This window comes from Anguilla rostrata, chromosome 13 (assembly GCF_018555375.3).
Source record: "Anguilla rostrata isolate EN2019 chromosome 13, ASM1855537v3, whole genome shotgun sequence".
Taxonomy (NCBI): Eukaryota; Metazoa; Chordata; class Actinopteri; order Anguilliformes; family Anguillidae; genus Anguilla; species Anguilla rostrata.
The window spans coordinates 24,655,510-24,672,512 of NC_057945.1; the positions used below are offsets into that span (position 1 = coordinate 24,655,510).

The following is a 17,003-nucleotide window of genomic DNA, read 5'->3' on the forward strand; positions in this document are numbered from 1 at the left end:
AGTAATTCCATGTTTTGTGATTCAAGATGGCCCACTTTAGAGTTCTGTGTTAGACACATGGCTGGTCTGGACATTATGATCCAGCATTGGTGTTGATTGCAGTAACCCTGGGGTTTGATGTGTTGCTTGATCTGCTTGGGTTTTTAGTGTGATTCAGAACACCACCCTTTCCTTTGCTGTGTTTGCAGATGGGTCTGACTTTAGAGTGAGTGAGCAGTATGTCAGATTATTATGTCTCAGGATATAGCATTCTTGTCCAGTTTTAGCACTTTGCAGCTTCAAGAAAGTCTTTGAAGGAGACTTCATACTGTACCTTCTCCTAACATGTTAGGTTGTAGATGTGACTTGTGGTGGATCTCCAAAACTTCAGCTGAGTGGGGTAATATGTGGGGAGGGGGGGGGGGTTGTTGGCCCATCCTGTCTCTTGATGCTGCCCAGATGAGCTGAAGAGGCTTGTTGGCATAGAAACGGTCCACATTAAGGACTCTTGAGCTGAGCATGCTGTGATACGTTTTAACTTGACGTGCTTCTGTGGTCTATTTTAATTGTTGGTGTGCTGTTGTTTATATTGATACACATACAGTACTACACCTTTTCCCACATTATACAGTTTCACAACTGTTTATTAAATTTATTAAGTTAATTCCGTCTATAAATTATTCCGAAAAGAGGAAATAAAACAACTTCAAATGATGGTAAATTTGGTTCCACCCACTTATGATAGTACCTTGGATTAATCCCTATAAAATTGGATTTATTCATCCCTTTGCAGGAATTTACGGGGAAATCTTTGCGTACATTTAGGGAAATCCTCAAGTCTTTGAAGCGACTCCCTTGCCTGTATGTAATTCTGCATCAGGGAGAGTGAGCAGCAGGGGGTACACAGTGAGATTCAAGAAGAAAAGAATAGATGTCTTTGCCGTGCATTGGCTAATTATATTGTACTGAAATACACACTCAATTTATTATTTGTGTTCTACCATAGGGGTGATCAAGTAACAGCTTTTCTCCAGTTAGAATTAAGAGCCTTCCTCCCCCTTGTTTTCATTGCCTTAATGAAAGCCTTGAACTCTTAGGTGACTCTAAGAGCTTGTTATTCCCATACTACATACTGTAAAGCTTTCCCCATCATTCCATGCAATCTTTTTAACGTTTGAAATATCAATTGGGTAGCCTTCTTTGGAAAAAGTAGCCAACACAAAACCACAATAATAATCTCTGTCTTCCAGCTCCTCTGTAGACGCCAGTGTTGAAATAGCTTGCACCTCCATTACAGCAGTCTGTGCATCTGGGAGGTTTTGTGTCTTTTGAAGGTGGGGGTGTGTTTCAGTGTCACTGTATCTGGGAGTGAGGGCATGCGCGAGTGAGTATGCATCTGAGGGGGAAAAGCTCATGTTTCCTTAGCGTATGAAAATTTTGTGGGTCATCTTGAGATAGTGAAGTAGCCTATCTGTACTAGTGTATATTTGAGAGTGTTCATCCTTCGGTGAATGTCAGAACTTACTCACTATGTGTATTTTTGAACGACAGTTCAGTCTAACTCCAGGATTGTGTACCCTGCCCTCACTTTGTTGCCTTGATGATTACGGCTGAGCACAGCTGTCAGTGTTGGATCCAAGGATCCAGCTTCCATAGTTTGCATGTAGTCTGAACTTTTGCAGACTGAGCATTTGAATGGCAAGCATGCCAGCCTTCCAGACAGTTGCATTAAAAAGAAGTGCCCTGAAACTAGTTAGGGCTTTATAACTCAAAGCTCTGTGAAATGGTATAGTCTCCTCAGCAATGTGCAGATGTGTGTGTGGTTTCCAGGGCAACAGGAAAGAGAATATCACTTTTCGGATACATTCACCTGTGAATCAGTGGCTAGCTACCTGTCTCTTCAGCGGTGTGTGATTTATTTATATCATTTAGGCTACATTTAGGCTATTTATTTTCTCTTAGATAAAACGAGGATCATGCAACTATATTTTGCCGCAGATGCATAAAAAAGGTGACAAAAATACATATAATTGAATTAAATGTAATTGGTAAAGGATTGAATGTTCTGGGTTGAACTATTTAAAATGTCCTTCATTCCACAAAAAGAATATTGAAATATCTGAAAAATATTTTAGAAAAACCATGAAAATGAATTTAAAGTAGGCAGCTTTTACTTTTGTAGTCAATTAGAAAATTAGTTAAATAGGCAAGGAACTGGACATTCAACCCAATAGCATGCCAGTTAAAGTGTAGTTGAGACGTGGCTGTTGGTTCCATGATATAGTGGTTTAATGTGATCCACTCTATACCCAGTACTACATCAGTTTCGATCTGGGTCTTATGTTTTGTCCTAAATCACAGAGCAAAGTGTGGTTTTGGGTATTGCATGGTACCAGATCAGTGTGGTTCTGAATCTTACTGTGCTGTATACCAGAACACTGTGGTTCTGTATCTCACACTATACCAGAACACTGTGGTTCTGTATCTGACACTGTGCCCTATACCAGAACACTGTGGTTCTGTATATCACACTATACCAGAACACTGTGATTCTGTGTCTCACACTATACCAAACCACCGTGGTTCTGTATCTCACTGTGCCCTATACCAGAACACTGTGGTTCTGTATCTCACTGTTCCCTATACCAGAACACTGTGGTTCTGTATCTCACACTATACCAGAACAATGTGGTTCTGTATCTCACACTATACCAGACCACCGTGGTTCTGTATCTCACTGTGCCCTATACCAGAACACTGTGGTTCTGTATCTGACACTGTGCCCTATACCAGAACACTGTGGTTCTATATATCATTGTGCCCTATACCAGATCAGTGCATTTTGTCCCATTTGGCTTTGTATTTTATTTGCACACCACTATTAAAAGTAACTATTCTACCTTAAAAGTACTGCCTGCTTATGTGTTATCAAAAACAAGGCCACTTAAGAGCTCTGCTGAGTGATGTGAAAACTCCACAATGCCCAAGTCCTTGCAGACTGGATGTGCCACAATGTGCAGATGTTCCCTCCAGAAGCGACACATTTCAAGGACGTGTCAGACTTTGGCAGTGGGAACTGCAGTGCAATCTGAAAAATGATTTTGAAAGGCTTCCTGATCAGTGTGACACTCTGGATGCATATTACAGTAATGGGGCTGAGAATGGAGGCCATGCAGGAGCCAGTCCCCCACTGCAGGATTTTATTAAAAAAGACATGTGATTTTCCCAAATGCAACTTCATTTATCTGAATCAAGGTCATCCGGATGAAATTGATACCTTTTCGTCTGTTAAACGGTATAGGCAGAGGGATGTCTTGCCTGCATTTCTGTGAGGTGGGTTTTGCTCTTTGTTTTTGAAAGCTGCCGGGGCTGCATGCAGTTTTCTGGAGTGAACTTCCACTTGTTTGCTTTATGGCTACATGAAAAATGCATCTGAGTCTCTTTTCTTGCGCATATGTGTTCTAAAGACTCAGGCTTGTCTCCTGCAGGAGTGTTCTCTGTGAGAGATACGCTGTCTGCAGGCAACAGGCTTCATAACGGAGGCTCCATGCAGAGCTGCCATTGACATGTGTGCGGATTGCCGATAAGCCTTCCTGCCCTCATGCTCTTAGGATGGGCTGATTATACCCCAACCCATTCTGATCAGATCACGCAGGACCCCCTTGGAGACGGGGAATCCTTATGTTTCCATGGTCACCTGAAACAGGACAGTGTGTAGCAAGTTCTGATTAGTCAAACGGCCGAGCTGGTTTTGGACTGCTAATTGGTGTGTGTGTGCTGTTTTCTGATTGGTTAGACTGCGAAAGCCTAGCTTTAGACTGAAAACAGTACAGTTTGAGCTTCTGACGTCTGATTGGTCAGTCTGTACGGGGTTTTATACTGCAAAAGAGATTGTATATGCAGAGTTCTGATTGGCACCAGCATTTCTTCTTTTCTCAAAGGGTGTATGTTGGTGTATGTATAGCCAGTGAGAGGGCAGCTTGAAAGAGGGTAGAATGTGGGAGAGGGTTGATATAGGAGTCGTATGAAACGGTAAGAGTAGAATGAGAAGGGTGCCACAGGGAAGCAACACTGAAGGGATAGAGGAGAGTGATAACTTGATCGCCTGCTCAGTGGACTCTACTTTGTGGTTTGCTTGCTTGCCTTATTTGGTAATTCTGTTGGTATTTCCAAAAGGGGTTGATAAGGGTGAAATGGGAAGAAGAGAAAACAAGATGTAATCTGAAATTTGTTTGGATTTGTCATTGTTTAAATTGACTTAATTCACTGCTTTTATTTGTACACATCATTCCAAATATTGACACATTCACATTAATAAATAGATGATACAGGTATGGATGGGTGGGTGGACAGAGGGAAGCTGATTTTCATATTTTCTTTCAGCTTGGTGTAAGCTGTTGTGCATGTTTTGATGAACAATGCATATTCTGCTATTGCCTATTTTTTGTTTTGTTTGTATCTAATTGCGCTTTTATTTTGAGGCTATGAGTGCATTCCAGCCGACTGACTTCCTTAAATGGAAGCTCATGCTTTGTGGCTGGTACCAGCTGAAAAAGGCTGAATTGGACCAACTGGCAAAATATTTTTTTATACCTGGTGGTCTTAAGTGGACTAACTTCAGAATTCTATAGTAATAATCTGGCTATAGGCTATATTGAAATTATAGATAGTCCCCAAGTGTTCACTAGTATAAAGGGTCAATACATTAGATTCTGCGGACTGATTCTTTCTGTACAGTGGAGTGCAGTATGCCATTCTTTGGCATGAAGCCCAAACACAAAGAGATCCTTGAAGTTAGGAAATATGGCAGCCTTTGAACCCAATCTGACCAAACAAAAATGACCTGCTACTGGGAAACCCAATTTCCTGTTCTGTTCTGTAATCTCGTAACCTTGAGCTTTCATGCCTTTGGATTCCGAGCTTGTGTCTCATTGAGGTATTTTTGCATCCCTTCTCTGTTAAAAATATTAAATTATCTTATCAGCACGTTCAGCAGCTTGTGCTTTTTGGGCACCATGTCAGGGCCAAAATCTGGTTTGGGCCAAGTTTCTTTGGCCATGAAAACACGAGTGTGACAATAACACATGAAGGGTAATATGACACTGCAAGCATGCAGATGAGGATGATCTCGGTCAATGCTTTAAAAATAATAAAAAAGTGAAACAATTGCTAGTAGACCAGCATGCCAGCATACACTGTAACCCCTTTATCCATAGTGCTCTATGTATTTTTCCTGCTATACTCCTGCAAATGTATAGCTGCTGTGTATACTATAGATCATTGCATGTCTTCTGCTGGCCCTACCTTGACTACACCATCTGAATATAATGAAACAAAGCACAGCCTCACAAACACCGAACGCCATTTTGCAGAAGTGTTGTTTCCTGCTGTTTTATTTAATATTGAAATGGGATCATGAAATCTAAACTGAAGTCTGATCACAAAGCCTGCATTAACCTGTCAAATGTGGATGCAACTCAAATCTGGCCTGATGTGATTGGATGTTAGAATTCTGATTCGGAAAGTCGCATGAAGTGGCTTAACCGTAGCCATTGTCGTGTGGCCAAATGACCTTGGACAACAAGTGTGGATATTCAGTAGTCTAAATGACAGTAAAAACTTTTATATCATTGGCATAATAATAATGAATAATTATTCAGAATGAACACACAATTATATGGTCATTACAGTAAATTCCATCCATCATGAACATCATGCTGCTTTTCTATATTGTTTTAAAATATGGGTAGCTATAAGAATAATATACAGGGCTATGCACTGATGTGTCTGAGTCATGTGCCAAACTTTTATTGCCCTGGGTCACTTGCTAACCTCTGGTTTTATTAATCCTTACTTATCGTTGAATGCCTGGTCTATCTTTTTCTCAGCCATGCAGATGAGGTGCTACAGCGCGATAAGCCTTTCTAACTGCCTGCATGCAAATGGAAGGGAAAGTGGCTTTGTATTGCATTTGTATAAAAATGTGGCTCTGTCAGTCTCTCAGTCTTGACATTCAGAAAGGACAGAGCACAGGATGAACTTCTTTGTAACACGCATATGGAAACTCTTCCCATGCTGCCTGGGCTGGACTGTAGACCCTGTAAAGCATTAAGTTCCAGGCCACAGCACAAAGTGGATCACACACAGTAAGAGATGCACTGTAACAGGCAGATGCACATGCAGGTAGATGCTTTGGGCTGAGTATGTCACAGATTACATTACATTACATTACAGGCATTTGGCAGACGCTCTTATCCAGAGCGACGTACAACAAAGTGTATAACCATAACCAGGAACAAGTATGACGAAACCCCTAGAGAGAAGTACCGGTCCAAGTACAGGGAACAACCGCATAGTTCAACCTGGACCCTGGTGGTTAAACTGATTAACACTAACAACAAGAACGGCAACAACGCAATCTATGGAAAAATAAAAATAAATAAAAATACAAGTAGTCGTTATGACTGGCGCATCAACTAAGTCACCTATTAAACAGCTGCCTAGTTACAACCCTAAGTTTAGTCATTTACAGGGGGGAAGGGATGGGAGAGGTGCAGCCTGAAGAGGTGGGTCTTCAGTCGTCGTTTGAAATGGGTCACAGTCTCAGCTGTTCTGACCTCCACAGGGAGGTCATTCCACCATCGTGGGGCCAGAACAGAGAGGAGACGTGTTCTGGAAGTGCAGGTGCGAAGAGGGGGAGGTGCTAGGCGTCCTGAGGTAGCAGAACGGAGGGATCTGGCTGGCATGTAGGGTTTGAATATCTTGTGAAGGTATGCTGGGGCTGATCCCTTGACTGCCTGGTATGCTAGAACCAATGTTTTGAATTTGATGCGAGCTATAACAGGCAGCCAGTGGAGGGTAGTGAGCAGGGGAGTTACGTGGGAGTGTCTGGGGAGGTTGAAGACCAGACGAGCCGCAGCATTCTGAATGAGCTGCAGGGGTCTGGTGGCAGATGCCGGTAGTCCAGCCAGAAGAGAGTTGCAGTAGTCCAGGCGGGATAGAACCATTGCTTGGACCAGGAGCTGGGTTGAGTAGGTGGTGAGAAAGGGGCGGATTCTGCGGATATTGTATAGGAAAAATCTGCATGCCCGGGTTACTGCTGCAATGTTGTTGGAGAGGGACAGCCTGTTGTCCATCATCACTCCGAGATTCTTGGCGCAGGGTGATGATGTCACTACGGTGTCCCCTAAGGAAATGGAAAAGTCGAGGAGGGGAGAGGATAGAGCAGGAATAAAGATTAGCTCCGTCTTTCCCGGGTTGAGCTTCAGGTGGTGATTGTCCATCCAGCTCTGTATGTCCCTCAGGCAAGCGGAGATGCGGGCGGGGACCTGTGTGTCCGATGGGGAGAAGGAGAGAAAGAGTTGCGTGTCGTCGGCATAGGAATGATAAGCTTGTTTGCCTGCGGTGTCCACGGGACCAAGGTTATTGCATATTGGAGGTGATTATTTTCAGATTGGGTAGTAATGGATACCCAGGCCATGGGAACAATGGTTTGTTTGTAGCAGTATCAGTGCTAGCCAGTTCTCCCTGGCCTATGAGAACACAGCTGCAGGCTGCTGCACACTGGCTCACTGTGTGAGGTACTGGACTGGGCAGAGCTCATGTCAGGGTGGCGCTGAAGACATGGATGGCTTTCTGTAAACTCAAATTTATATCAAACCAGCGAAACCTGGAATGTACATTTCATCCTCTGTTTTTTCTCTGGGATCACATAGCTTTTTTTGCTGTGTGTGGAACAGTGGCAGAATGGAAAAGAGCATGTTGTCTTGTAAAGTGGGGGAAGAGGGAGGTCACTCATCATATAGAGCACGGCTGCCCAATCTTGGAGATCCATCACCATTGTCCTATAGGTTTTCATTTAAACCATAATTTGGCATGTGATTCTACCAATTAGCAGCTCAACAAGACCTATAGCCGTTGAATGAGGTGTGCTTTGTTATGGTTGGAGTGAAACCCTACAGGACGGTAGGTCTGCAGCAACAGGGTTGGGCAGCCCTGCTCTGGTGGTAGTGTGGTGTATGGGGGTAGCAGTAGCAGCCATAGTGATATGATAATATGACATTCACTGTTGGTGAACAGCAGGAACTACGTGTCTCAGGCAGGCTTGGTAGAGTTTGCGGTGTGTGACGACGTGTGAGCCGAACCGCTGTGTGACATTTCCACGCGCCCACCTGCAGCAGATATAGTACAGGAATGCGTGTTCGCTTGGCATGTCTGCGCATCTCCACACATCCCCCGCCCGTGCTGCAGTCACAGCGCAGGCTGCAGAACGCTGTCACCTTCCTGAGGCCGACCGGCGTGTGGCAAACACAGTGACTAAGGCCATCAGGGCCGCTTGCAGCGAATGCGTCACGCCCCTTGCACATATCCTGCGTGCTCTGGAAAGTGAAAGTATGAAACTGAGATCTCAACGCGCATCATTATGGTTTGTGTGAAAAAAGCCGTTAGTTTCTGTGGTGGCTGTGAGCTGGGTCAAAGTGTTAAGGTGTTGTTGAGTGCTTTTATTGGGGTGTGTGAATGCTTGTCCCACGCTACGCAGACTGGGCAGGCTCTGCTGCTGTGCCTGTCTCCCATCTTTGTTATTATGTTAGCTTTTCTCCCCATCACACAGCACACAAACTCCCCCCCTCATCTTGGGGATGGCCCCCACATAGGTCTGAACCCAGTGTATCCTGCCTGCGGGAGCAGGAGACTGTGGAGCCAGAGAGTCCATCTGCTCTCTGCATCCGTTAGATTCACTGTAAATACTGTTGGTTTGTCATATTTTGTCTACAGGTGTCTGTATCTATATCAACTCTCTACTGTGTGTGGACTGTTTTGTGTGTATTCTGGCCGTGCAGATGTCTGAATCTGTATGAGCTTAGTGTGTCTGTAGCTGAGCTCTTTAGGGTCTATATGGCCCACAGGGTCTATTTGGGCTGGTGCTCGTTCCTCCCCTGCCCACAGCAGGGCCTCCCTCAGAGAGGCGGAGAATCAGGGCTGCATAGTGTCAGAGAGCACCTAGGATAAATCTCCCTGTTCAGTATTAATAGCCCACTTAAGCCATTTAAAAAGACGAGCAGCCGAAGGGATTTAGCCTGCCACTCAAAGGCTGATCTTAGACGAAGGCCACGTGCTGGTAATAGCTTTAGTGTGATCTCTGAGGCTGAGGTGAGCTCTTTCAGAAGGCACGTTCAGGGTCTCCTCCATTATGTGAATAAAAGTTGAAACGAGGGTCTCTCCCTCCACTTCCGGTTCTCTGTAGATTCTGTTGGCTTTGTAGTCTGTTCTATCCACAGTGTGGTTTGAGGTGGCAGCACTTCAAGTGTAACCAAATGACTTCTTGTACTAATACATTTTTTTAAAGGTACTAGGGTTTTTGTTCAGTCTCACAAAAAATGTGTAATTAATAAATCGTGAACTTCTTGAAATTATTTTGAGTCCATGTCTTTCAGTTATCCCAATTTTGTCTCTCAAATTAAAAAAAGCAACAAAAAAACTTTGTAATAAAAAAGCTAATGTTAAGTATTTTTATTGTTTGGTTAACTTTTATTTTGCAAAGAAATCACATTGAGTTTAAAACCTCTTTTTCAGAGCCATATCTAGAAAATAAAACTAGAAGTTTTTGTTTGCACATGGCTCAGTATAAATGTGAAATGGTTCTTTTTTATTTTAATCCTTTATCAAATAAATACTTCTGTGTTGAGTATCTATAAAATGTGAAGGCTAAATTACAATGCATGGACTAAAGTTGGCCGGTGCTTACCTCTTTTGTTGGAATAAATTGCCAATGCAATTTTCATGTCCTGAAAATCAGATCTTATTTGTGTGGGGCGGTTGAGATAGTGTTTTGGGTAAATGGTGAGAAGAGAAGCTGTGCGTGCTTTAGACTATGTTAATGTTTTAGTTTCAAGGGATATGGGGGACCTGTGGCCTCTGCTGCTCTTCCCTTGCTCAAGCTCACTACAGGCCACTAGTTTCAAAGGATCCCTGCGTGACTGAATCCTGACAAACTGCAAGGATGTAGGCCTATTGGTTTCTAAAAAATGATTTTTTTTTTCAAAGACAAGGAATTGTTGAAAAGGCCAGTTTGATGACAGTGGATTGTAGTTGAGGGACGTATTGAATTGTGCATATTCCAGAATTAGAACATTTTCTGAAAGCTGTTTTAAAGCACTGTGCTGCTATTGTGCTTAGGGCAGTCCTATACTCATCTTCCTCAGCATTAGCAGGTCCCCTCCTGTCTCCTGTCTCCTTATAATGTGTTTTATTTTGTTGCTTCCGAATGGCCTGCCATCTTTATTCTTACAGCTAAAGATTGTTAAAGAAACCTGCAGGGAAGTTGATTGACTTCCTGAGCCTCCTGAGCAGCCTAGCATACACATCCTTTGTACTGTCTAACCTTCCCTCATCTCTACCTCATCCCCCCAACACACAGACACACATCCATACCCCCTCCACAGCTCAGTACCCCACCTCCCTTTGACCTACCTAGTCCTTACCTCCTTAGGCCCCATCCCAGTTCCATGACCGTCCATTTTGGCTCACCTGTGTGACTGCCCACCCTTTCCTCGGTTCGTCTCCTGGCAGCTCATCCCAGAGTTCCCTGGTGTATGTTCACAGGATGGGCTATTTTTACTCCTGTCACAGATAATCACCTCTCCCTGCCTCTCTCAGGTAGCTGTCCTTCCAACCGGATGGAAAATATGAGCATTGGGTCAGGGACTCTCGCAGTGTTAGTTGTGCATTGTGAGTGTGGAAATGGTGTCAGTGAGACCCTGGTTTGCAGTTTGACCAGGTTAATGTGTTTATGCAAAGTGCGGTAACAAACCGCTGGCATCACCACCACTTTGTCACATTCTGTAGCCAAAATTAAATTCGTCTGTGGCTATTATGCTCATTTCACCCCAACATGAACTGTACCCTGTTAAAGGACTGTTGCTCTGACCTTCCCTCCCCAGACTGCTTGTTCAAGCTGTGTCCCATGAACAGATACTCTGCACAGAAACAGTTCTGGAAGGCTGCCAAACCTGGGGGAAGTAACACAACGGACACAGTGCTCCTAAACAAACTACATGTGAGTTCTTTTAATCCAGTTTAATCAATGTTTCTCACCTGCCTCTCCATTAGGATGCCAGAGTCTCCCATTGCATCACAAATCTATTGACTTTACTTGTGATGAAGTTGTATCACCGTAATGATTTTTTGAAATGTATACTATGATGTTAACCTGATGCATTTTGGAAAAGTGCTTGTCAGAATGATGGATTACAGACTTGTCCATTGTGAAATGTGTGAGGATTTCTCTGAAGACTTTTGCCATTCAATTAGGTGTGGAGATTAAGAGAACTCATATTTCATTGACTTTTACTTCACTTTGTCAGTGTGTAAGTAATGGAGATCGAAGAGATGACCCGAATGAAATTGTTCACAAACGCGTTTCTTTTCTGACTGCAGCATGCTGCTGATCTGGAGAAGAAGCAGAACGAGTCTGAGAACCGCAAGCTGCTAGGAACGGTGATTCAGTATGGCAACGTCATCCAGGTGCGTGATGTCTTTGCTGTGATGATAAACATGCTTGTCATGCGACAAGCTGCCAGGAAGTGGAGGGACGCTTGGAAGATGTGGCGATGCTCTGACTCAGCTGGCCGTCTGCTCAAAAAACGTGAGCCGACTGCGCCGTTCCACCGTGGACGCTAGTCTTACATAAAGCGTGCAGATAGCCACGGACACGTGCTTGCTAGTTTTGATCATCTGGGATATTAGCAATCAGACTGACCCCTTTGGACACAGGATGCCCCAGTTTTTAACCCTGCTGCAGTTAAGTTAACCTTGGTCTCCATCAGTGGTAACTGTGTCTCATCTCTGGCTCCCTCTGCAGTCCCAGTTTAATATCCCAGGTCCCAAGGGTAAAAGAGCAGTAGGTACATAAGTTAGGCTCCTAGAGATTTACTGTATCTAAATCAGTCCTAAATTGTGCCAAATTAGGGTTTAAATGAAAACCTCTAGGACTGTAGATCTCTAGGAACAAGATTGGGAACCAGTGACCTGGATGATGAATTTGTAAGAGAGGCCCCAGGCTGAATACTGCATTGCGGTGTTAAATTTGTGAGGTAGGCCCCATAAAGATGGCTATATCTGGGCGGTACTGTAAGGCACTTTAGACAAGTTACTGTGGAGTCACTGTGAGTGTGCAGGGCTGGTCCACCATTGCTTTCCTCACATTTCCTTCCAGCCTGTAGCCTACTGGCCCCTGTGTTTATATCACATGCAGCTCACAAGTTCACTTCTCGTCACCCTGTCACATACTGTGGCCCCAGGCAGAGCTGCTTCCTGAACTACTGAGACCATGTGCACAGGAGTATAAGGACAGAAGAACCACTTACCAGCAGGTTCATTACATTGTGCATTTAAAGGATTTTGAGACCGCATTGCTGTCCAAAGATTGGTCATCAGGAACAGCATATCCCCAGAAGATGAATGGTTTGTGTTTTCTATGGGGAGGAAGACATTTGTTTGTAATAACCCCACATTGAGTCAATCTCAGGATAGTGACACAGCCCCAGTGGTCACCACCTCTCACTCTGCCACAAATTCATATGGTTTATATGTGACTTTGAGTGCTCCAAGAATTTGGGTAGAATTTATTTACATGGTTTGCATTTTTTTTTAATGCCAAGCTGTCTGGGGTCATATAAAAATGGTGTATACTGTAGAGTTTGCATAGTTTGTGAAGAGCAAGTCCTATTTGTTTCCTAGCTGTCCTGGATCATCAAATATTCCATCAGAAATGTAACTTTGAAAATAAAACGCAAAAACAAAACAAAAAAAACCAATTGTACAGTGCAGCATGAGATTCTCAGATGAATATTGCCTATATTTGTATCCTTTGTGTTGATGTGATCTTCTGTGTCTTTCAACTCTGGCTCTGGTCATCAATTTGTCCCTGTTTTTTGGAGTGCTGTTTCCGAACAGATTCTCACAGATTCAACCTGTGTTTCAGCTTTTGCATGTGAAAAGCAATAAGTACCTGACTGTGAACAAGCGTCTCCCGGCCCTGCTGGAGAAGAACGCCATGAGGGTGACGCTGGACTCGGCTGGAAATGAGGGCTCTTGGTTCTACATCCAGCCCTTCTACAAACTTCGCTCCATTGGGGACAGTGTAAGTGACACTGGAGCAAGGTCAATAGGCACGCCAAAGGTCGCATGACTGGCTGTGTACTAGTAAAGGAGATCTTTCAGACTCTATGTCTACCTTGCATCAAATGACAAGGGTCTGAATACTTTTCCCTTTCGGGTGGGCCAAACTTAAACTGACCTGGTAAAAGAGATTGCACATTAACGCAAACTCTGCCAGCAGTCCAGTGGATCTGTGTGGTAACAGACAAGTTCAGACAAATTCCAGGAAATCGATGAGGGCAGTGACCATGAGAGAGGCATGGTGAACCACAAGTAAGATCATTCTTGTGGCACCCAGAATGGGTTTGTGAATGATGTTTTTTTTCTGATGTAATGTGTCAGGCAACAAAACAAAAATACATGACTATAAAGTTCCATTTTTAATTTGAAGGCCCTCTGTGAATCAAAATCAAAATTTGTATAGCGCATTTCACAAACAATTGTCACAATGCGCTTCACAGGCAACACTGGCCTAAACTACGCAGGAGCAAGCCTAAGGCAACAGTGACTAGTAAAAACTCCCTGTTACAGATAGGAAGAAACCTCGGAAGGAACCAGACTCAAAGGGGGAACCCATCCTCCTCTGGTTGGCTCAGGGTGTACACATCTGACACTCTTAAATATCTGTACACCACAACCTTGCAGCAATGACTGCATTCCCCTGGGCCATAACCAGAGGAATTATTAGTACAATACATGATATTATATTCTATTATGGCCTCAAGTTTCTAGTAGGTACCTGTAAAAAAACAGGTGATTGGTTTATGGGCTGCAGTCAGTAACCGATTGGGGGAGCTAAAAATGCTTACGCGGTGGGTCTGAGCCATGATGTAATCACCAGGTGAAGACGTGTGGGAGAACATCTTCAGGTTATGTAACCCTAAGACTTAAGGACAGAGATCTCTCTCTCACTGAATGTTCTCATTATCTTCAAGCTCCCAGCGACGGTGTTCACAGCTAAAAACATTAAATTATTGGACTCTGGGACAGTGCAGGTTTTTTAGGAAAAAACAGACTACTTCTTGCTCTTCTGTCCACGTGCGCATAACTGCATAACCTAGTTCAGAGTTAGCATGATGCAGGCTGGGAAAATGTACTTCAAGGATTTTTCCGTTCAGGAATCCAGTGCTAGGAATCTCTGGCCATCTGCATGCATTTTTCAACTATTTTTGAAGTCGAGCCCATATCCTTAACTTTCGGTGTTCATAATGATAAGTGAAAGAGCTCTGAATTGTGTTATTCAGTTTGTTCAAAGGGTGCACTGTAAAACCAGTAGCACCAAGGAGAGAGATTTATCCTCATACAAGAAAAAATAAAACCTCATATTAAAACCAGAATGACTACCGATCACTAGATGGCGATGTCCTAGTGCATTTGACCTTCAAAATTCAATTTAGTCAAGCCCACGTGCCAAACTGTCCTGTTTGCTAGCTCCGGGAACTTCACCTTGATGTGTTCCTCAGTCAGCCTTTCTGTGCTGGACTGCTTTATTTGTAATATTTGCTATGAAGGACGTAATGACATTAGTGTCCTCTTCCTGAAATGGTAAACATCCTTCAGCAGAGTGCACATTATTCTGTGTATTGTTTGTGTGACCCTGGGGCCCATGTGGGCCACTTGTGAGAGAAAGATAGAGAGAGAGTGTGCGTCTGTATGTGCATTCACTTGGACGCACATGTGCGTCTAAGTGGTTGTGTAAGTGCATGATTTTTTTTGCATGCACACTTATCTGTCCATATCTGTGCATGCGTTTGCGGATAATTGCTGTCTACCTCTGTCTGCAGGTGGTGATTGGGGACAAAGTGGTTCTTAACCCTGTGAATGCTGGTCAGCCCCTTCATGCTAGCAGCCATCAGCTGGTGGACAACCCAGGCTGCAACGAGGTGAGTGTGTGCAAGGTTTATGTCCATCGGTATGGTGCCAGGACTTGGTCCCCAATGAGCTCTGGTGAGGATCTAAAGGCCAAAAACCTTTGTGTTGATGTGTGAGTGAAGAACAGCCACGAGAAAGGCATGAGTATATTTACTGTAACATCATTTATATTCTGCGTTGCTTGCTTTTGGTGAGGAAGCAAACTGGGTTTGAAATCATTTCCCATCACATACATTTTTTAATACAGAGGAATGGATGGGTTTTTATACGTAAAATTCTGGGTGTGATAGTTTAGTTTTCATGTTTAAGTAAAAGTTTTGATGAATGCCGCAGCACAATTTGTACAAGCAAGTCACAATTCCATGCACATTCTACATGCCCACTGTGCAATCCACAGATCTGAAACCTGCAGAGGTAATTTGATCTGTGATCCTTATGTCTAGTAAGGTGAAGATAACAGTGCTTGTCCTTAAAAATTAATGTAGTCGCATATTACAAATACTTAAACTCTGTTTCCATTCATTCATTTTCCCCTCAGGTGAACTCTGTGAACTGTAACACTAGTTGGAAAATTGTTCTGTTTATGAAATGGAGTGACAACAAGGAAGTCATACTGAAAGGGGTAAGCATTACGTCACTGTATTCCTGGATTCGTACTGTACATCACTGAAGACAAACATTCTGTAATCGAGGAGATAGTGTTTTGTTTTAGCGCCCTTGCTTATCTTGCAGTCATTTACTGCAGAGTGAAACATGCTGTTACGGGTAGCTGTTGATTGTTTGACTCTTGTGAAGCAGTGATTGTGGTCTAATGGCAAGGTTTTCTCTACTCCTGTCCTCAGGGTGACGTAGTACGGCTGTTTCATGCAGAACAGGAGAAATTTCTGACCTGTGATGACCACCGAAAAAAGCAGTATGTCTTCCTTAGGACCACCGGCCGCCAGTCTGCCACTTCTGCCACCAGCAGCAAGGCCTTATGGGAAGTGGAGGTGAGCACACCTTGACAGGAAGAAAGGTTTCTATTTACAGGAAATGTCTGGAGGTAGTTATTAAAGTATTAGGTGTACTAGAATTTGATCCCCTTTTTGTGTTGTGCACCTGGGGTCCAACCCGTCATTTAAAAAATTTCAGTATTATAATTTCTTTCTTTTATCAGGTGGTACAACATGACCCCTGCCGGGGCGGGGCTGGCTACTGGAACAGCCTGTTTAGATTCAAACACCTGGCCACTGGACACTATCTGGCTGCAGAGGTGAGTCAGGTGTGTTGTGCATTTTATACACACCACTTCCTCTTGTCTGGTCACCTCAGTCGGTTTGTTGTATCAGAATACAAGGGACCTGCAAAATTAACAGATTGCCCTTTGTCATTTATAATGTTCATTCGTTTTTCTTTGTGCATTATTGTATAAATATACATATTTAACTTTAATGTTTAATTGATCGATATGCATTTTACTAACGCATCCACATTGCATTATTATATTGTTTCTATACTTTCTTGTTTGCTCATTCCGTTTCCTTGTAAAGTGGAACACTTGCTTTTCCTTTTCTGGTTATATATGCATTTTTTTTAGGTCGCTGTAATTTGAACTACCTGGCAGGCAGGGCATGTAGAAACATTTTTGTTAGAAAATGACTATTGCCCTGTTTTATTAATTGTAAGAGCTTACACTTGTTCTGCGTTTTATTTGGGGGAAGATAGTGTCTTAGTGTCGTACACGTGTGTATTTTTTCAGGTGAACCCAGATTATGAGGAAGAGTGCCAGGAGTCCCGCTCTTTACTGAATGAATGTGTAAGTAAATGAGTAGGCTTTATGAATGGCTTATGTGTTTAATCCATACAGAGGCCTTATCCTTCTAAATCCCATGCTGGGTCCCATTCTCTTTCCAGGTGGTGGATTTTATCCCCTTTAATTTCCAGGTAAAAACTAATATATGCATTTGTCTGTGCATGTCATTGCATGAAACAAATTCAGTTTGAAACCTAGAGGT

The 17,003-nt window shown here is 43.3% G+C and overlaps 1 protein-coding gene across 17 annotated transcripts in view; it reads left to right on the forward strand.

The window, feature by feature from the left end:
* Positions 1-17,003, forward strand: part of itpr1b (inositol 1,4,5-trisphosphate receptor, type 1b) — a 106,021-nt gene that overhangs the window by 8,253 nt on the left and 80,765 nt on the right. For 7 of the 17 annotated variants that reach the window (XM_064306315.1, XM_064306313.1, XM_064306319.1 and 4 more), the window contains exons 4-12: positions 10,920-11,035; positions 11,416-11,502; positions 12,962-13,120; positions 14,922-15,020; positions 15,548-15,631; positions 15,852-15,998; positions 16,166-16,270; positions 16,748-16,804; positions 16,903-16,932. In XM_064306315.1, the coding sequence (XP_064162385.1) occupies positions 10,920-11,035; positions 11,416-11,502; positions 12,962-13,120; positions 14,922-15,020; positions 15,548-15,631; positions 15,852-15,998; positions 16,166-16,270; positions 16,748-16,804; positions 16,903-16,932 (884 nt within the window). The remainder of the gene's footprint in view (positions 1-10,919; positions 11,036-11,415; positions 11,503-12,961; positions 13,121-14,921; positions 15,021-15,547; positions 15,632-15,851; positions 15,999-16,165; positions 16,271-16,747; positions 16,805-16,902; positions 16,933-17,003) is intronic. The other 10 variants (XM_064306312.1, XM_064306316.1, XM_064306326.1 and 7 more) reach the window with 2 other exon arrangements.